Genomic DNA, 21,368 nt, shown 5'->3' on the forward strand with positions numbered 1-21,368 from the left:
TTTGTAAATAATAATTGAAACAAAGCAAAACTCCGGTAACGTGGAATAACTTGATAAATGCAAATGGTTTGGAAAACAGAACTCCGGTAATACTTGCAAAGCACACAGTCTCTGATAACTAAACGTGGAATGACTTGGTAAATAAATGTAAATGGTTTAGAAAGCAGAACTCCGGTAATAATTGCAAAAGCACACAGTCTCTGTAACATAAAAGTTCTTTAGCCAAGCAAGGCCCAGGCAGGAGACAGTCCTAACTCAGCATGCTTGTTAAGTGCTGGATGCAATGCACAGAATGGAATGCTAGTAATAAGGTGCACAAGTTAGGCAATGAATAACACCTGAGGAGAGTCTCTTACTGCTGATGAACTGTGGCAGGCTGTGGCTGGAGTCTGGAACAAGCAGGAGAAATGCAGAATGATGAATGGAATGAAATGATGAGAGGAACCACTGGAGACTGGAACACGGGGAACCACTGGAGACTGGAACACGGGGAACCACTGGAGACTGGAACACGGGGAACCACTGGAGACTTGACACACCAAATGTGACTCGTTGTCCAAGGCGATGAGAATGAGCCAGGAACTGTTGTTTATACCCCTTGCTCTGTGATGATTGGATGAATCTCTGTGAGAACACACCCTCCAGGATTGGGTGCCCAGATCAGCTGAGGGTTAACTGGAGTTGGTGATTAACCGGGAGAATAATTCTGTAGACAGTTAATGCAATGCACTGCTGGTTGCTGGCTGGGATCAGTAGTGCACCGGGAGTTAATGCTGTTTAACTAGAAGCACTGTGTACTCCAGGCTGCTGGCTGAAACCAGTGGTTACCAAAAGATAGAACTGGTTAGGTGGAGCACAGTAAGCTCCAGGAGACTGAAGACTGGAACTGCTGGGACCTGTAGTTCCACAGGTCCAATTCACAGGGAATACTCTGAAAACAAAGGACTGAAGCCAGGAGACGCCTGTTCACTGGAAGTGATGCAATGGAGAATGCGGATTCCTGACATAAGTGCTCAGTCACTTTTCCTGCGTCTAAGGAATTGAATACCCTGTTTGAAGAACCATGGGTTAATCCTGATAAGAAGTTTCAGATCCCTAAAAGGTTGCTCTCATCTTTTCCTTTTCCGTTGGAGGATAGGAAAAAATGGGAAAATCCACCGATGCTGTCACATAAGATTGTATTGCCTGTTCCTGGTGCAGCCTCCCTGAAAGACACGGCTGATTGTAAAATTGAGACTACACTCAAATCATTGTACACAGCTGTGCAAGAGGTAAACCACACAAACCAGCAACAGCAGGTGCTCAGGAACAGAGCTCAGGCTCTGCTTCCTCAAAGACTTCAGCATGACGGTGGACCGCAATGCCTGGAAGGCTGTCAGGTGGGAGCTCGCCTACAGTTCTTCAGTCAGATCTGGTCAAATTCTTGCCAGGATCCCTGGGTCATAAATCTTATTTTCCAGGGCTACAGACTGGAGTTTCAAGAGCTCCCACCTCACTGATTCTTCAAATCAGGCTTGCCAGTTTCACGAGAGGCAAGTATAACTTTACAACATGCCAGCCACAATCTGATACAGACTCACGTCATTGTTCCCATTCCACCTCATCAGCTAAACAATGGGTATTATTCCAACTTCTTTGTAGTGCCGAAACCGGACGGTTCGGTAAGACCAATTTTGAACCTCAAGTCGTTGAACCCGTACTTGCGAATGTTCAAATTCCAGATGGAGTCTCTGATAGCGGTGATCTCAGGTCTGGAGGAGGGGGAATTCCTAGTGTCTCTGGATATCAAGGATGCGTACCTTCACATCCCGATCTGGCCGCCTCATCAGGCTTATCTACGGTTTGCACTGCAGAACTGTCACTACCAGTTCCAGGCCCTGCCATTTGGCCTCTCCACGGCACCGAGGGTGTTCACCAAGATGATGGCAGTGAGGATGTTTCTACTCCACAAACAGGGAGTGAACATAATTCCGTACCTGGACGATCTCCTGATAAAAGCACTGTCCAGGGAAAGGTTGCTGGACAGCATTGCTCTCTCAACCAAACTTCTCCAGGATCATGGGTGGATTCTGAACCTTCCGAAATTTCACCTAGAGTCACCCAGAGGCTCCCATCCCTGGGAATGATACTGGATACGGAGTCGTAGAAGGTGTTCCTTCCGTTGGAAAAGGCATTAGTAATACAGTTGATGGTTCGGGATGTCCTGAAGCCAGCCCGGATATAGGTGCATCTCTGCATTCGCCTTGTGGGGGAAATGGTGGCATCTTACGAGGCTCTTCAATACGGAAGGTTTCACGCAAGACCCTTCCAGCTCAATCTGTTGGACAAATGGTCCGGATCGCATCTTCACATGCACCAGAGGATCCGTCTGTCGCCAAAAGCCAGGATCTCCCTTCTTTGGTGGCTACAGACTTCTCGCCTCGCCGAGGTTCGGAATTCAGAACTGGATTCTGCTAACCACAGACGCAAGCTTTAGAGGTTGGGGAGCAGTCACTCAGGGGGTGCAGTTTCAAGGAAGATGGTCAGGTCAGGAAGTTGTCTTACCAATTAACATTCTGGAACTCAGGGCCATATACAACGCTCTTCTGCAGGCCTCACATCTTCAAGATCGGGCCATTCAGGTCCATTCGGACAAAGTGACAGCAGTAACGTACATAAACCGACAGAGCGGAACGTAAAGCAGAACAGCAATGTCAGAGGTGTCAAGAATTCTCCTCTGGGCAGAGAGAAATGCTGTGGCATTGTCAGCGGTCTTCATTCCGGGAGTAGACAATTGGGACGCAGACTTCTTCAGCAGACACGACCTGCACCCGGGGAGTGGGGACTTCACCCAGAAGTGTTCCGGTGCTTGACAAGTCGATGGCGATATCCGCAGATCAACATGATGGCCTCTCGTCTCAACAAGAAGCTTAAGTGGTATTGTTCCAGGTCGAGAGACCCACAGGCGGTGGTGGTAGGCGCCCTGACGACTCCATGGGTCTATCAGAGGGTGTACGTGTTTCCTCCACTTCCTCTGATCCCAAGAATTCCAAAGGGAATAAAAAGGGAAAAGGTTCAAGCAATTCTAATTGCTCCGGACTGGCCAAGAAGGGCCTGGTACGTGGACCTTCTGGAGATGCGCCTCGAAGATCCGTAGCATCCTCCTCTTTCCTCTAGGATCTTCTGCAACAGGGCCCGTTCGTCTATCAGGACTTACCGCAGCTTTTTTTGACGGCTTGGAAGTTGAACGGCTGATTCTAGCCAGGAGAGGGATCCCTAACAAGGTTATCCCCTATGATCCAAGCTGGGAGGGGTAACATCTAAGCATGACCATCGTATTTGGAAGATATATGTCTCTAGGTGTGAGAGCAGAAAATTTTCTGTGGTGGAATTCCATCTAGGACGTTTCCTGCTTTTTCTACAAGCAGGAGTGGATGTGGGCCTACGTCTGGGCTCCATAAAAGTCCAGATTTCGGCCTTGTCCATTTTTTTTCAGATGAGGACAGAGCTGAACTCAGAACTCGTCAGCAATTTCTTCCTATGGTGGTGTCTGCGTTTCACATAAACCAACCTATTGTGGTCCCGGTTGTCACTGACACCTCTGCTACTTCAAAGTCTTTGGATGTCGTGAGGGCTTTGAAGGTGTATGTGACAAGAACAGCTCCTCACAGAAAGACGAACTCGCAGTTTGTTCTTTATGATCAGAATAAGATTGGGTGTCCTGCTTCAAAGCAGACTATTGCATGCTGGATCATTATCCAGCATGCTTATTCCACGTCAAGTTTGCCATGTCCAAAATCTGTACAGGCCCACTCTACTCGGTCAGTGGGTTCTTCCTGGGCGGCTGCCCGGGGTGTCTCGGCTTTACAGCTCCACCGAGCAGCTACTTGGTCAGGTTCGAACAGGTTTGCATAGTTCTACAAGTTCGATACTTTGGCCTCTGAGGACCTTCAGTTTGGTCACTCTATTCTGCAGGAACCTCAGCACTCTCTCATCCGGTTTGGGAGCTTTGGTACATCCCCTTGGTACTAAATGGACCCCAGTATCCTCTAGGACGTAAGAGAAAATAGGGTTTTAATTACCTACCGGTAAATCCTTTTCTCGTAGGCCGTAGAGGATACTGGGCGCACACCCATTGCTTTGTTCTTCCTGCACTGTTACTTGGTTAAGTAATGTTGGTTCAGCCGTTGCTGTTCCTGTTTTAAGTTTGGTTTGCTTGGCTTTCCTATTGTTGTGTGTGCTGGTTCGGAATCTTACCACTATCCTTATCTAGCCTTCTCTCGAAGTATGCCCGTCTCCTCGGGCACAGTTTCCTAGACTGAGTCTGGTAGGAGGGGCATAGAGGGAGGTGCCAGCCGACACTATCAATTTATTAAAGTGCCCATGGTTCCTAGTGGACCCGTCTAAACCCCATGGTACTAAATGGACCCCAGTATCCTCTACGGACTACGAGAAAAGGATTTACTGGTAGGTAATTAAAATCCTATTTTTTCTATCTTCATATAAAACAGCTGTTCTAGAGATCTGAGGGAGACATCTGTATTTATTTCTTTAATTATCTTGCTTCATTCTCATTTACCAGCAGCATGTCTCTTTTTATATATATATATATATATATATATATATATATATATAAAATTAAAGACCATCTCTCTCTCTCTCTCTCTCTCTCTCTCTCTCTCTCTCTCTCTCTCTCTCTATATATATATATATATATATATATATATATATATATATATATATGGTCTTTCATTTTTTAGAATAGAGCTCTTAATTTTTTTTTTTCCCATTTATTTTTTTCATTTTGGAAACGTTTGTGAATTTTTAGCTGCAATCAATTTCCTCTTTCTTTCATAATACTTTTTAGAATTTGTTACTATACAAATGTTTTTGAAGAGTGACTCCATCTCACCAGTGTCGTGTTTTTGTCTTACAGTCTTACAGTTTTTTAAAATTCTTACAAGTTTCTGATTCCTATCTTAAAAAAAAAAAAAGTTATCATTGATACAATATTCAGCAGCATGTTTCTTCTTTAACCTATCGTAGCATTTCAGTTATGGTATTGCAAGCTGCCGTGTGTTTGTGCTGCTGCTCTGTTTTTACCTGCATAAAAAATATTCCTGGTTTCTTCTTCATTTAGGAAACTCATCCGCTCCAATGCTTCCGTCATCACTAATGCTTCTAAATACAGCCCATGAGTACTTGGGCAGAAGGTCATGGTGTTGTAACTCAGATGGAGCCCTTCTCAAATTTTATGTGAGTTATAAATGTTATATTATCCTTTATTCATAAATTGTCAACCTACTGCACTATGCTGTGCGTTTAAGTTATCATGAACAACATGGTTAAGGTATAATAGGTCGACAGTGTCTAGGTCAACACCAAATGGACGACATGCCAAGGTTGACTTGGGCAAAAGGTCGTTGGGTTCAAAAGGTTATCACAGAAATGGTCGACTCATGAAAAGGTCCACATGGGGTTTTCATTTGTTCTTGGTATAAAATTTTACCTTGCAGCACGTGGAACCCCAATTAGTGTACTGCTTTGATTGCCATGCTTCAGTTATTGTTCTCAATCATAGTCCACGTGGTAAAGTATGAAAAAGCTGGGAAAAAACCCGTCATGTAGACCATATGTTGTTTTAACCATTGTCATGTCCACCATTTGAACATGTCGACCTTTAGACCATGTCGACCATTTGCCACCCTATTGACTGTCGACCTTTTAACGGTTGACCTATCATACGGATACCGAACAACATACAATGGCATGAAAAAGGTAGTGATGGCCCTGCCCAATGCAGGATACTGCATAGACTTTAATGGGTTTTCAAGATGATTTTCTGTTTTTGCTTGGAATCTAATTTTTAAAATGGGGAATTTGGATCCTTTGTAAATGGTGTGAAATTATATGGGTGTACACCAACATAGTAACATAGTAACTAAGGTTGAAAAAAGACAATTGTCCATCGAGTTCAACCTATTTGTGGTCTCCGATGCAGTCTTATTATAGGACTAGTTATTTTTATGTTAGGACTAAATTAACTATAATGCGCACCATAACCCTGAATATCTTTATCCAATAGGAATTTATCTAACCCATTCTTAAAGGTGTTAACGGAGTCCGCCATTACTACTCTCTCAGGCAGGGAATTCCAAACACGTATTGTCCTTACTGTGAAAAAACCTTTTCGCCTCAATGTGCGGAAACTCCTCTCCTCTAACCTAAGCGAGTGACCACGTGTTCTCTGTGCTGATCTTATAGAAAACAGGTCCCTCCCAAGCACTGTGTAGTGACCCCTTATATATTTGTAGATGTTGATCATCTCCCCTCTTAGTCTCCTCTTTTCCAATGTAAACATGCCTAGCCTTGCAAGCCTTTCCTCGTATTCCAGCGTCTCCATGCCCTTGATTAGTTTGGTCGCCCGCCTCTGAACCTTTTCTAGCTCCAGGATATCCTTATTGTAATATGGTGCCCAAAATTGCACACAGTATTGAAAATGTGGCCTCTCTAGTGATTTATATAATGGGAGTATAATACTCTCGTCCCTTGCATCAATTCCCCGTTTTATACATGCTAATATCTTATTAGCCTTCTTTGCTGCACTCCTACTTTGGGTACTGCTGCTTAATTTGTTATCTATGTGAACCCCTAAGTCTTTTTCCAGTACAGAATCCCTTAATATTACCCCATTTAGTATGTAGGTGTAATTTTTGGTCTTGCCCCCACAGTGCATTACCTTACACTTGTCTGTGTTGAATCTCATTCGCCATTTTGCCTCCCATGCTTCCAGTTTAGTTAAGTCGTTCCGAAGAGACTCAGCATCCCCCTCCGTATTTATAACCTTACACAATTTGCTATTGTCTGCGAAAATTGACACCATGCTCTCTAGACCTACTGTTAGGTCGTTGATGAAAATGTTGAACAAAAGTGGTCCAAGTACAGACCCTTGTGGCACACCACTTATTACTTTGGTCCAATTTGAAAATGATCCATTGACCACAACGCGCTGCTCCCTATTATCTAACCAATTACTGACCCAAGTGCATATTTTGCTCCATATCCCTATTTCTTGTAGCTTATAGATAAGACGCATGTGTGGTACAGTGTCGAAAGCGTTGGCAAAGTTTAAAAAGATTATATCCACCTCCTTACCCTGATCCAGGTTCGCACTTACTGTTTCAAAAAAGCCAAGTAAGTTGGTGTGACATGATCTGTCCTTCACAAATCCATGTTGGTTCCTTTTAATGACCATATTTGCTTCAAGGAACTTTTGAATACTGTCCCTTAGAATACCTTCCAATACTTTCCCCACTATAGATGTAAACCTAACTGTCAGCTTTGCTCCCCTTTTTAAATATCGGCACTACCTCCGCTATACGCCAGTCCTTGGGAACCATACCCGATTTAACCGAATCCATGAAGATCAAAAATAGAGGTCTTGCTAGTTCAGCCTGCAGCTCCATAAGAACCCTCGGGTGGATTCCATCGGGACCAGGTGACTTATTAATCTTTAACTTTTTTAATCGGTCACAGACTACCTCCTCACTCAAATAGGCATTTAGCAGTGGGACATTATCTTTGTTGAGATTTTGTGTTAGACCCAACATTTGGTACTCTCTGGTAAATACCATTGAAAAAAACTTGTTTAGTTTGTTTGCTATGTCATTATCATTTCTCTTACGTCCTAGAGGATGCTGGGGACTCCGTAAGGACCATGGGGTATAGACGGGCTCCGCAGGAGACATGGGCACTATAAAGAACTTTTAGTATGGGTGTGCACTGGCTCCTCCTTCTATGCCCCTCCTCCAGACCTCAGTTAGATTTTGTGCCCAGAGGAGATAGGGTGCATTACAGAGGAGCTCTCCAGAGTTTCTCTAAATAAAGAATTTTGTTAGGTTTTTTATTTTCAGGGGGCACTGCTGGCAACAGGCTCCCTGCATCGTGGGACTGAGGAGAGAGAAGCAGACCTACTTAGATGATAGGCTCTGCTTCTTAGGCTACTGGACACCATTAGCTCCAGAGGGAGTCGGAACGCTGGTCTCACCCCGCAGTTCGTCCCAGAGCCGCGCCGCCGTCCTCCTCGCAGAGCCAGAAGATAGAAGCCGGGTGAGTATAAGAAGAAAAGAAGACTTCAAGGCGGCAGAAGACTTCAGATCTTCACTGGGGTAAGCGCGCAGCGGTAACGCTGTGCGCCATTGCTCCCGCACAAGACACACACGGAACTGGCACTGATGGGTGCAGGGCGCAGGTGGGGCGCCCTGGGCAGCAATAAACCTCGGGTATGGCTTTTCTGGGTAAATTAGGCTGCGGAGTCAGTAAATGTAAAGATCCCCCGCCATTTTTTTACATATTGAAGCGGGACCGAAGCCCGCCGCTGGAGGGGGCGGAGCTTGATCCCTCAGCACTAACAGCGCCATTTTCTCCACAGAACGCTGCAGAGAAGCTGGCTCCCCGGACTCTCCCCTGCTAAACTCGGGGACAGAGGGCTGAAAAAAAGGGGGGTGGGGGCATTTTCTAGGCGCAGTGAGTGTTTTTACACATTGTTTGGGTATAAAAAGCGCTATTTGGGTGATCTTCCAGTATTTACTAGGCGCTGGGTGTGTGCTGGCATACTCTCTCTCTGTCTCTCCAAAGGGCCTTGTTGGGGAATTGTCTCCTTATAGATATATCCCTGTGTGTGTGGGGGTGTCGGTACGTGCGTGTCGGCATGTCTGAGGCGGAAGGCTCGTCCAAGGAGGAGGTGGAGCGAATGAGTGGTGTGTCTCCGTCGGCAACGCAGAGTCCAGGGAAAAAGCTGGGAGTCAATCCACGGATTGGTCTAGGTCACAGGACCCGTCTGGGTCTCAAAAACGTCCCCTATCCCAAATAGCTGACACTGATACCGACACGGATTCTGATTCCAGTGTCGACTACGATGATGCAAGATTGCACCCAAGGGTGGCTAAAGGTATTAAGTGTATGATTATTGCAATGAAAGAGGTTTTGCATATCACAGATGACCCCTCTGTCCCGGACACGAGGGTGCGCATGTATAAGTAGAAGAAACCTGAGGTCACCTTTCCCCCTTCTCATGAGCTGAACGAGTTGTTTGAAAAAGCTTTGGAAACTCCAGATAAAAAACTGCAGATTCCCAAAAGGATTCTTATGGCGTATCCTTTCCCTGCTCAGGACAGGGTGCATTGGGAATCCTCTCCCATGGTGGACAAGGCTTTGACGCGTCTGTCCAAGAAGGTGGCGCTACCGTCTCCGGACACGGCAGCCCTCAAGGATCCTGTTGATCGCAGACAGGAGGCTACTTTAAAGTCTATTTATGCACATACAGGTGTTTTGCTCAGACAGGCAATAGCATCGGCATGGGTATGTAGCGCAGTTGCAGCATGGACGGATACCTTGTCAGATGGCCTTGATACCCTAGACAGGGATACCATTTTATTAACATTAGCTCACATTAAAGACGCAGTCTTATTTATGAGGGACGCTCAAAGAGACGTTGGGCTACTGGGTTCCAGAGCCAATGCCATGGCTATTTCTGCGAGACGAGCTCTATGGACCCGCCAATGGACGGGTGACGCAGACTCCAAGAAACATATGGCGGTTTTACCTTACAAGGGTGAAGTGTTGTTTGGGGAGGGTCTCGCGGCAACTGGTTGCCACTGCTACCGCGGGTAAATCTACCTTTTTACCTTTTGTTCCCCAACAGCAAAAGAAAACTCCACAGTATCAGATGCATTCCTTTCGGTCGCATAAGGCCAGAAGAGGTCGGGGCTCCTCTTTCCTTGCCAGAGGGTAAGGGTAAAGGGAAAATAACACCTGCGTTGGCTAGCTCCCAGGAGCAAAGTCCTCCCCGGCTTCTACAAAATCCACCGCATGACGCTCTGGGCCTCCCCTAAGGGAGTCCGCACCGGTGGGTGCACGTCTTCAACTTTTCAGCCGAATCTGGGTTCTTTCAGAAGTGGATCCTTGAGCAATCGAAATTGTTTCCCAGGGCTACAAGCTGGAATTCGGAGAGGTGCCCCCCCACAGTGTTAGCTGCAATTCAAAAGCTGTAAGAATGCCAAATTGCTTTCTCGCAAATATTTAAAATGCCCCCTCTAATATATATTATAAACGCCTGCACCTCTTATTACCTTATTATTATTATTATTATTATTATTATCCTTTATTTATATGGCGCCACAAGGGTTCCGCAGCGCCCAATTACAGAGTACATGAATAATCAAACAGGAAAACAGCAACTTACAGTTGATGACAGTATAGGACAAGTACAGGGTAAATAAACATAGTTACATCAGCAGATGACACTGGAATAAGTATCAGGTGGCAGAAGACTGCTGGAGTTGATGCAGTTGAAGATTATTAAAGTAAGAAAGGATAAGCACATGAGGGAAGAGGGCCATATCCCATGAATGTGCGCTATACATCGCAAAACACTGCATCCCATAAGAGAAAACAATACACCCACACATTATCTGAGTTCCAAAGCTCATTGATGTATATATTTGTTATTAAAAAGGATATGGATTCAATATATATTACAAAGTACAGTATACCTATAGTTACATGATTACAACTCACACAGTAAGCAGTTAATACATAAAGTTACATACAGTTACATGCCAGCGATACAATTACCATTCCCTCCAATGCATCTTATGTCTCCCTCTCTCTGTAAATAAATACAGGAACTGAACTGGCAGCAAGTCCATCATCCTCTGAGACCAAAAAACCACTGAGCTTCTGTGTGATCAATGTGTTATCTAGTTTCTGGGGAAGGGGTTCACGATGAGTCACCAGTCCCTTCGTATATGCTGAACAGGTTCAGCCTTGGGGATGTCCAAAGGGGCTGGCCTGAGTTTCCTGTTCATTACCTGTTTGGAATATCTATTGTTCTAATAAAAGTGATTTTAGCTTTTATACATTTAATCATAATTCCGTGTTGCAATGTCCTACAACTTAATAACAAGTATCAAATGAATCTACACATTAATCTGGTTGTTTTAATAGTAAACATGACTGGTCTATCTTGTTTCGTTCAAATAATGCACATTCATGACATTAATTCATTAGATAATTTTAAATCATCATGATGTCTGGCGCTTGATATTATTATAATTATGTACTGTATGAAATAAGTGTCGAATCCATCTCTGTGGCATGTCCGTGTAAATGCGTGTGTTACCATGTATTGCTGTGCTCGCTGCGCGTATTTGCAAGTATAGCGACTTATATGTGTGTAGTTTGTATGTTCTCTTTATGTAATTTTTTTTTTTTACTTCGACAGCTGTATCAACAGCAAGTGGTGGTCAAGGTTCCCCTGGTTCAACAGGGAAAAGGGTATTATTCAGCCCTGTTTGTGGTCCCGAAGCCGGATGGTTCGGTCAGACCCATTTTAAATCTAAAATCCCTAAACCTGTACTTAAAAAAGTTCAAATTCAAGATGGAATCGCTCCGAGCGGTCATATCCAGCCTGGAAGGGGGGGGGGTTTATGGTGTCATTAGACATAAAGGACGCATACCTTCATGTCCTCATATACCCTCCTCATCAGGAGTACCTGAGATTCGCTGTACAGGACTGTCATTACCAGTTTCAGACGTTGCCGTTTAGGCTTTCCACGGCCCTGAGGATTTTCACCAAGGTAATGGCAGAGATGATGGTGCTCCTGCGCAGGCAGGGAGTCACAATTATCCCATACTTGGACGATCTCCTGATAAAGGCGAGATCGAGAGACAAATTGCCGGAGAGCGTGTCACTCTCCTTGAAAGGGCTCCAACAGCATGGTTGGATTTTCAATCTGCCAAAGTCACAATTGGTTCCAACGACTCGGCTATCGTTCCTAGGCATGATTCTGGACACGGAACAAAAGAGGGTTTTTCTCCCGATGGAAAAAGCCCAGGAACTCCAGAACATGGTCAGAGACCTGTTAAAACCGAAAAGAGTGTCAGTCCATCAATGCACTCAAGTACTGGAAAAAATGGTGGCAACCTACGAGGCCATCCCCTTCGGAAGGTTTCATGCGAGGACATTTCAGTGGGACCTTCTGGACAAGTGGTCCGGGTCCCATCTTCAAATTCATCAGAAAATAAGCCTGTCCCCCAGGGCCAGGGTGTCTCTTCTGTGGTGGCTGCAGAGTGTTCACCTCCTAGAGGATCGCAGGTTCGGCATTCAAGACTGGGTTCTGGTGACCACGGACGCGAGCCTCCGAGGATGGGGAGCAGTCACACAAGAAACAAATTTTCAGGGACTATGGTCAAGCCAGGAGGCTTGTCTACACATCAACATACTGGAGTTGAGGGCCATATACAACGGCCTACGACAAGCGGAGAATCTTCTTCAGGGCCTCCCGGTTCTGATTCAATCAGACAGCGTCACAGCCGTGGCTCATGTAAACCGCCAAGGCGGGACAAGGAGCAGAGTGGCAATGGCGGAAGCCACCAGGATTCTTCTCTGGGCGGAAAATCACGTAAGCACTCTGTCAGCTGTCTTCATTCCGGGAGTGGACAACTGGGAAGCAGATTTCCTCAGCAGACACGATCTCCATCCAGGAGAGTGGGGACTTCATTAAGAAGTGTTTGCAGAGATAACAAGTCTTTGGGGGAATTCCTCAAATAGACATGATGGCGTCACGCCTCAACAAGAAGCTTTGACGGTATTGCGCCAGGTCACGGAACCCTCAGGCAGTAGCAGTAGACGCCCTAGTGACACCATGGGTGTTTCGGTCGGTCTATGTGTTTCCTCCTCTTCCTCTCATCTCAAAAATGTTGAGACTCATAAGGCAAAGGAGAGTGCAGGCAATACTCATTGTTCCAGATTGGCCTCGAAGGGCCTGGTACTCAGATCTTCAGGAATTGCTCACAGAAGATCCGTGGCCTCTTCCTCTCAGGGAGGACCTGTTACAGCAGGGGCCATGTGTGTTCCAAGACTTACCGCGGTTACATTTGACGGCATGGCGGTTGAGCACTGAATCCTAGCGGAAAAAGGTATTCCGGAGAAAGTCATTCCTACTCTACTAAAGGCTAGAAAAGAGGTGACGGCAAAGCATTATCACCGTATTTGGAGGAAATATGTTTCTTGGTGTGAAGCCAAGAATGCTCCTACGGAAGATTTCCATCTGGGCCGATTTCTCCACTTTTTACAGACAGGAGTGGATATGGGCCTGAAGTTAGGCTCCATTAAGGTACAGATTTCGGCCTTATCTATCTTCTTTCAGAGGGAATTAGCTTCTCTCCCAGAAGTCCAAACGTTTGTGAAGGGAGTGCTGCACATTCAGCCCCCCTTTGTGCCCCCAGTGGCACCGTGGGACCTTAACGTGGTCTTAAACTTTCTGAAGTCTCACTGGTTTGAACCTCTTCAAACAGTTGAATTAAAATTTCTCACATGGAAGGTGGTCATGTTATTGGCCTTGGCATCTGCAAGGCGGGTGTCCGAATTGGCGGCCTTGTCCCACAAGAGCCCCTATTTGATTTTCCATGTGGATAGAGCTGAGTTGAGGACACGTCCTCAATTTTTGCCTAAGGTGGTTTCTTCTTTTCACATGAACCAACCTATTGTGGTGCCTGTGGCTAAGGGGGACTGGGAGGACTCAAAGTCCCTGGATGTGGTCAGAGCCTTAAAGATTTATGTAGCCAGGACGGCTAGGATTAGGAAAACAGAGGCTCTGTTTGTCCTGTATGCAGCCAACAAGGTTGGCGCTCCTGCTCGCTGGATCTGTAACACGATTCAGCAGGCTCATTCTACGGCTGGATTGCCGTTACCTAATTCGGTAAAGGCCCATTCCACTAGAAAGGTGGGCTCTTCTTGGGCGGCTGCTCGAGGCGTCTCGGCATTACAGCTTTGCCGAGCAGCAACTTGGTCAGGTTCAAACACTTTTGCTAAATTCTACAAGTTTGATACCCTGGCTGAGTAGGACCTTGCGTTTGCTCAGTCGGTGCTGCAGAGTCATCCGCCCGGTTTGGAGCTTTGGTATAAACCCCATGGTCCTTACGGAGTTTCCAGCATCCTCTAGGACGTTAGAGAAAATAAGATTTTAAACCTACCGGTAAATCTTTTTCTCCTAGTCCGTAGAGGATGCTGGGCAGCCGTCCCAGTGCGGACTAAATCTGCAAGACTTGTATATAGTTGTTGCTTTCATAAGGGTTATGTTGCAGTTGGAATCAGTCTTTGTCTGATGCTGTTTTTTGTTCATACTGTTGACTGGTTGTGTATATTCCAGGTTATATGGTATGATTGGTGTGGGCTGGTATAAATCTTGCCCTTAGATTAACAAAATCCTTTCCTCATATTGTCCATCTCCTCTGGGCACAGTTTCTCTAACTGAGGTCTGGAGGAGGGGCATAGAGGGAGGAGCCAGTGCACACCCATACTAAAAGTTATTTATAGTGCCCATGTCTCCTGCGGAGCCTGTCTATACCCCATGGTCCTTACGGAGTCCCCAGCATCCTCTACGGACTAGGAGAAAAAGATTTACCGGTAGGTTTAAAATCTTATTTTTTGAGCAAGACTCCCCTCTTGTCCTTTAAAGGGCCTATACTCTCATTCTTTAGTCTCTTACTGTTGATGTACTTAAAAAAATAAATTTGGGATTCGCTTTGCTTTCCTTTGCTACTAGTCTTTCAGTTTCTACTTTAGCCGCTCTTATACCTTTTTTACATATTTTGTTACAGTCCTTATAGTGTTGAAATTACTCCGCATCCCCCTCAGATTTGTATTTTTTAAATGCTCGTCTTTTTTTGTCCATTAATTCCTTTATATTTTTGTTTAACCACATTGGTTTGGGATTTTTATTCCTTTTTTTGCTGCTGGTGGGAATAAATTTACGAGTATTATTAATTAGCAGTGATTTTAATACATCCCATTTCTCTGTAGTATTTTTTCCTTGAAACAGAATTTCCCATTGAATGTCCCTTAACGCTTCCTTCATCATGTCAAAGTTGGCTTTGCTAAAGTTTAGAGTCCTAGTTGAGCCAGTATAGGACTGCTTATGAAAACTGATATTGAATGTGACCATATTGTGGTCGCTGTTACCTGTGGGCTCTCCTACTTCAATATTTGATACCAATTCCCCATTGTTAGTTAATACCAGGTCTAAGATTGCATTGTACCTAGTTGGTTCCTCGATTAATTGAACTAAGTAATTATCATTTAGCATGTTTAAAAACATATTGCCCCTAGCAGTATCACATGAATTGATTTTCCAGTTTATCTCGGGATAGTTAAAGTCTCCCATCACTACTGCTGCTCTTTCAAGTTGGTTCAGTAACAATTTCTCGTCAGACACATTAATACCAGGCAGCCTGTAGTATAACCCCAATAATAACTTCTTTATTCCATTACCGCCGCATGCAGTTAATACCCATAACGTCTCAATAGTATTTACAGTCCCTTCTTGAATAACTTCCCATATAACAGGTTATAGAAATGTCTTTACCCCTCCACCCCGTTTATTTAGTCTTTCTCTCCTGTACAGCGTGTAACCCTCTAGATTGACTGTCCAATCGTGAGATTTGTCCCACCACGTTTCAGTAATGCCTATAATATCATATTCCTTGCTTGCTGCGAGGATTTCTAGTTCCCCCCTTTTACCTGTAAGGCTTCTAGCATTTACATACATACAATTGAGATATGTATTTCCCCTTATGGTAGGGACATCGTAATTCTTATGCAGCAAAGATGACCTGTTATCGTCGTTGTGTACTGTTATTCTAAAACCCTTTTTAGTTCCCATATTACTACCCTTGCCGTCTGCTCTATTCCTCCCCCCCTACTCCTCCCCCGTTTTGTTCACTAATGCCACCCTTGCTATTCTTACTGAATGACCCGTAATTTCTTGCTAAACCCTCCCCCCAGGTACGTAGTTTAAAATCTCCTCCAACCTTCTAACCATCTTTCCCCACCAACTGTGTAGAAGAAGTCTAAAATGTAGTTTAGCTTTAAGTAACTTTAGTTCCCTCGCCTGAATTTACACCCAGTCCACATATATTCTGCACACTCTTTCCTCTTGCACAATCACACAATCGTTGAATACATCATGCTCCTCATGCTTCAGTTTCTATAACACTATTATCTGTAGTCTCGCTTTCTTCTTTGGCCATCTGATGAACAGTCTGACAGTTGTGGTAAGCAGTAACCATGGATAGCAGGGCACTTGAAGAAAGATGCTCTCGGCTATATTACTTTCCTATTTCTCCACCGTGTCTTTGATCCAGCAGTTTAGGTGCATTGTCTGTCTTAATTGCTTTTTGTTTTCAGTATAGGGAATGTCTTTGCTCAGGCTTTGTCTCTAACCCAAACTATGGCAAGGTACAGACGCTGTTCTCACCCTCCAAAGCTTCTCACTTGCTCTCTCTCCCTGCTTAGACACAGTACAAAGTACCAAACATGTGACTAATGTAATCGATCAGTATGACAGGAATAGGCAGCATGAACAGAACTTGTTCTTTGCCTTGTAGTTTTCTTTTCCCCACACATTAATTTTTACCATTTACTGACGCAGAGACCTGGTTTTGCTAATTCAAGCTGACAAATCTATGTTTAATTAATGAGATTAGACTCTGAAATGGAACGATGGAAGTAATGTTTAAGGTATTTAAACCCATGCTAGGTCATTGAAACATAGAAGTTGATGGCAGATTAGAACCACTTGCCCATCTTGTTGGCTCCCTTATTAACCTTTTGGTATCTTCTTATGCTAGCTGCTATGTTGATATCTTTGAAAAAGTCCACACCTGTGGCCTATACCCATCAGATGTGTTTCTGTAGTCTGATCCACCTCCAATATGCAATGCAAGAAACAGTGAGACAAGTACTACACGTGTCCCATACATTATTGCCGCTGGCTTGCCAGGTCCCGTGCGACTCTACTAGCGCCAGGTAATGTGTCTTAGTTACAATGTGATGTGACTAGGACACACCAGGAGACAGTGCTGATTAATTTGATATATGATACTTCTATATCTGTCTGCGACTGAGTCTGAATCTGTATAACAAATTGGGTGAATAAAGGCCTTTGTTTTTTGTAAGTAGTTCACTTACTATTAATCCCCTGAAAGGAAAAAGATGTTGATGAGGATAATCTGTATAATACAATAAGCACATTGCAGTAGTAGTAACAAGGTGCTTTTTACTTGAGACCTCATTTAGTGCTGGCATGCTCACGTAAAAGACTTGGCAACAATATTTCATAGTGAAACTCCAGTGCATCTTGTTGGTGTCCATACTGATTATAATACTCATTTAGGGACTTGTAGTTCATGATTCTTAAAGATCATCTCTGTATTTTATATTATAGTGTATATGTTATAATTATACCTTGAGATGAGATCAATGTATTTTTATAAGAACAAGAAATGATTAGATAATGTTATTTATTATATGCTAATTAAAGTGTTATTTTTTTTCTTTCTCCATATCTGTTTATTTCACTGTTTCTTTCAAGTTTGTGATTGTTTAATTAGTGCTGCATCATTGTCTGTATTAGTAGTTGTTTCTAATAGGGGGTTTACAACTGTCCACCACTATTTGCTTATATACTGTACTTGTATTGCCACGCATTAATCTTGCAGGCTATAGTGGTATATTGCAGGTACTATGCAGCCCAGAGGCATAGGGGCCCCAGACACAGGATTTATAGTTGTCTATTAGGTTCCTGTGATTGTCTGTTAAGCAATTGGATCTGACCCATGGCCTGCCTAGAAAAGGCTTATCAGCATATAGGTGGCAGTCTTTGTCTCTCCCACTCAGTAAAGCTTCACACTGATATGTAGTGTTCTCGTTAGAATGCAGGCAGAGCAGGGTGCTGAGGTGCGGGCACAATATTCATGCATTTGCCTGAAATGGGGCCATGACCAGCCAGGGAGGGGGCGTGGCGCTGTTGGCATCACTCATGGGGGTGTGCCCAGCATTTACGGACATGCTGGGCTGCCTCCAACCTCTCACCTCACTGCGCACGGCATCTATTCACTGGTGGTGATTGCTACACCGCAACGTTCCCTATCCGCGAACAATGCGTGGGTGGGGACTAGGGAAGCCAATCCCGGCCCATTTTTTTCAATCCCGGGTATCGGGATTGAAAAATGGTCAATCCCGGTATACCCGGGATTGGCTTTCAACTGTGTCCGGCCATCCACCAACGCCCCACCCCATCTCTCCCCAACCGCCCCGCAGACATAAATAAATGTACAAACCTGCACAGCCGGGCGGCAGGTGAGGAGAAGGCGGCGGGTGAGTGCAGGGGGAGCCAGGAGGAGGCGGCCGGGGAAGACCGCCGTACCTTCTGGCTCTGCGGCTGCTGACAGCGCAGCGTGACCTTACAGTCACAGGTCACGCTGCGCAGGAGGAGTCGGGAGGGGGGAGCCGGGCAGCGTCCTGAGGACGCTCAATGCTGATCCCTCAATCCCCGGGACTGAAGCTTCTAATCCCGGGTTTGAATCCCGGCCATTTTTGGGCCTAAATCCCGGGATCCCGCCGATTGGCCTCCCTAGTGGGGACAGAAGAGGATAGGCTGTTCCAGTGGGGTGCCTCCAGGAGGACAGTGCACATTTTGCATGTCGCCCTGCTGAAACAGCCTAGCGTGAACACTAATATGTTCCATCTCCCGCACTCCTATTTCACCCTCACAAGCATGGCAAAGCTAATCAGTGAGCTTGGCATGGTCGAACAGTAGACTTCTCCTTGATTACAAGCTTTATGAAGGTTGCAGGGGGTGTGGATTGAATGCTGAGATTAGGACCAGAAAGGGATAATGTGCTGAAGTGAAGATCTCCACTCAGAGTAGGAATCTACTACATTAGAAAGTGTCCCTCAGGTAGGAGCTGGTTGGTCTCCGCTTCCTCCTTCATCCTCCACCATCTTTACACTCACTGTAAACTGCAATTTCATAAGCCCTGAAGGACCTGCAGACGTGGGGCCGACATGTAAGATTTAAATGCTGCCATGGGGCTGAAGCCCTTAAGGCATGGGTCTTCAACCTGCGACCCTCCAGCTGCTGTGGAACTACACATCCCAGCATGCCCTGCCTCAGTTTTAGCATACCTTAATAGCAAAACTGTGGCAGGGCATGCTGGGATGTGTAGTTTCACAGCAGCTGGAGGGCCACAGGATGAAGACCCATGTCTTAAGGTATCTGCAAATAATGTGAGATAAGAGGTCAATGGGATATGATCTCTCACCAGATGTCTATGTAGGCTAAGGATGTTTATCTGGGTGGAATTCTATTTTTAGTAAGTTTTAATGGTAAGGGAGGTGTGTGTAGTGGATGTTATGCGGCTGAGGTCACTACTATGGGGTGTAAAATTAACTAGGGCACTACTGTGGGAGCTAAAATGAACTAGGGCATAAAAGGAGCTGCCACTGTGGAGACATGTCTATTTACAAGCATTGCGGTGGGGGCCCTTTTAAAGTGTTGCTATGGGGCCCATAGAGTTCTGTCTACACCCCTGCTTGCAGGTAAGCAACAGGTGCTGCCCCGATATTCCCTGCGGCACTGTTCTGCTATATGGAACAATGCCATCTTTGTGTATTAATGTCCATCTACTGCTGCTGGCTGTATTGCTGCATATTTCAGTGTGTAATTTGTTGAGGACTTGACAGTGTGAGTGAGATGTACTGGTACTGGAAGTAGGGGGTTGATCAGTAGAATATAACATTTGGCTAGAGGGGGACAAAGGGGACAGTAGTATTGGGCCCCGAGATTCCATGGGCCCCAGACCCTCAGGAATATCAGGAGTCCAGTGTCCTCCTTGCCTGTGCCACGCTGTGGTCATCAGAGAGGGAGCCCGTCCGCCAGTAGGCGGCACAATAAAGTTTGTTTTGTCTGATGCAGCGAATGTAACGTCAAGACGCTGCGCTGCTGGGATGCATAGTACAGGAGGTAAATGTTGGCTGGGTAGGCATGGGCTGCGGAAGGCTGAGAGGCACAAGGGGAAGGCTGAGAGGCATAAGGGAAGGCTGAGAGAGATGGGATGGGGAGGCTGAGAGACACTCTGACAGACACAGTGAAGATAAGAGATGGAGAGATACTGGTATGATACTGGAGACACAGGGATGGTGCCGAAGAGAGACAGACGAGGATGAGGCTGGAGCAATACCGATGATTAGTGGGGCTGGAGAGACACGGGGGAGGGGGGTTTGAGCCAATGGCTGACCAGCGTATACCTTCCTGATAGGGATGGGGAACACAAAAATATAGAGTGTACCGGGCCCCAACATTTCTGTTGCCAGCCTTGACTGTCACAGGAGGACCGCTGATGGAATGTTAGATAAAGGGGAACAAGGAGCATTACATCTGATCCCCTAACCCCTTGCTTTTCTAGGTGTTTGTCTGTATGTTTGGCACCAATGTTGTAGACCTAGTAGGTCTTCTGGACAAAACATGCCAGCCTTTGTCAGTGTAATGAAGGGCCTGCTGTTCAGAGTTTATTACAATGTCAGCTTAAAATCGTTGTGTAATACAGATATAGTGGTCCCCTGATGTTTTGGCTATGTTGTATATCTAATTTTATAGGGGCTTTTTTTTAATGTCTGTGGTGCAATCCATGGCATAGTACCTCTTGGCATATTGTTGCTGTCATTGTGTTGTTAGAAAAGAATTTGATAGCTCAGAAAGATCTTTCAGAATTAAATGTGTATTCTTGAGACCTTTTATATGTCTACAGCCATATCTTAACATGTTAATATCTACTTATTGGCAGTTGCCAAAAAGAAAGAAAGATTGTTTTATTTGGAGCACTCTTTTATATTTTGTATATGTGATGATTAAATTGATATGATTGTTGATTTTAAAACGTAACTTTTAATATTCTTACTTAAGATAATAGGGGTGATTGTGATTTGTGTGACTTTGTAAGTAATTATATGTATGTCACCCCCTCCTTATCATTATGACAGCTGTGTAATATTATTTTTACAATCAGGATATATTTACAGGTGTTAACTGGTGATGGTTTTATGAAATAATTATCAATAAGGTTGAAAACTGATTCCTAACCTATAATCTTATATGTAAATGTTTGTATGCTGTATCGGTCATAACAACATATCACTGCTAAAATAATAGGTGAATAATTATGCCCTAAATTAACTACTTATGATACTTTGATCTAAGCTGTATGATGTAGGCATTGATTATCCATACATTGGATTTAAGTAAAAATGTCATTCATACAAAAAATTCACCACGGAGACGAATATTGTCCTTTAACATATATTTAGCATAATGAGGGGGTGACATACATATTATTAACTACAAAGTCACACAAATCACAATTACTTACCTCCATTATCTTAAGTAAGAACATTAAAAGTTACGTTTTAAAATTAACAATCATATCAATTTAATTATCACGTATACAAAATATAAAAGAGTGCTCCAAAAAGCAATCTTTCTTTTTTT

The 21,368-nt window shown here is 44.6% G+C and overlaps 1 protein-coding gene across 6 annotated transcripts in view; it reads left to right on the top strand.

Moving 5' to 3' along the window:
* The window catches only part of CABIN1 (calcineurin binding protein 1), a 459,275-nt gene that overhangs the window by 233,614 nt on the left and 204,293 nt on the right, over positions 1–21,368 (top strand). For all 6 annotated transcript variants that reach the window (XM_063913010.1, XM_063913005.1, XM_063913009.1 and 3 more), the window contains one exon: positions 5,120–5,235. In XM_063913010.1, coding sequence (XP_063769080.1) covers positions 5,120–5,235 — 116 coding nt within the window. The remainder of the gene's footprint in view (positions 1–5,119; positions 5,236–21,368) is intronic.

The sequence above is a fragment of the Pseudophryne corroboree genome, chromosome 1, assembly GCF_028390025.1.
Source record: "Pseudophryne corroboree isolate aPseCor3 chromosome 1, aPseCor3.hap2, whole genome shotgun sequence".
NCBI classification, from domain to species: domain Eukaryota; kingdom Metazoa; phylum Chordata; class Amphibia; order Anura; family Myobatrachidae; genus Pseudophryne; species Pseudophryne corroboree.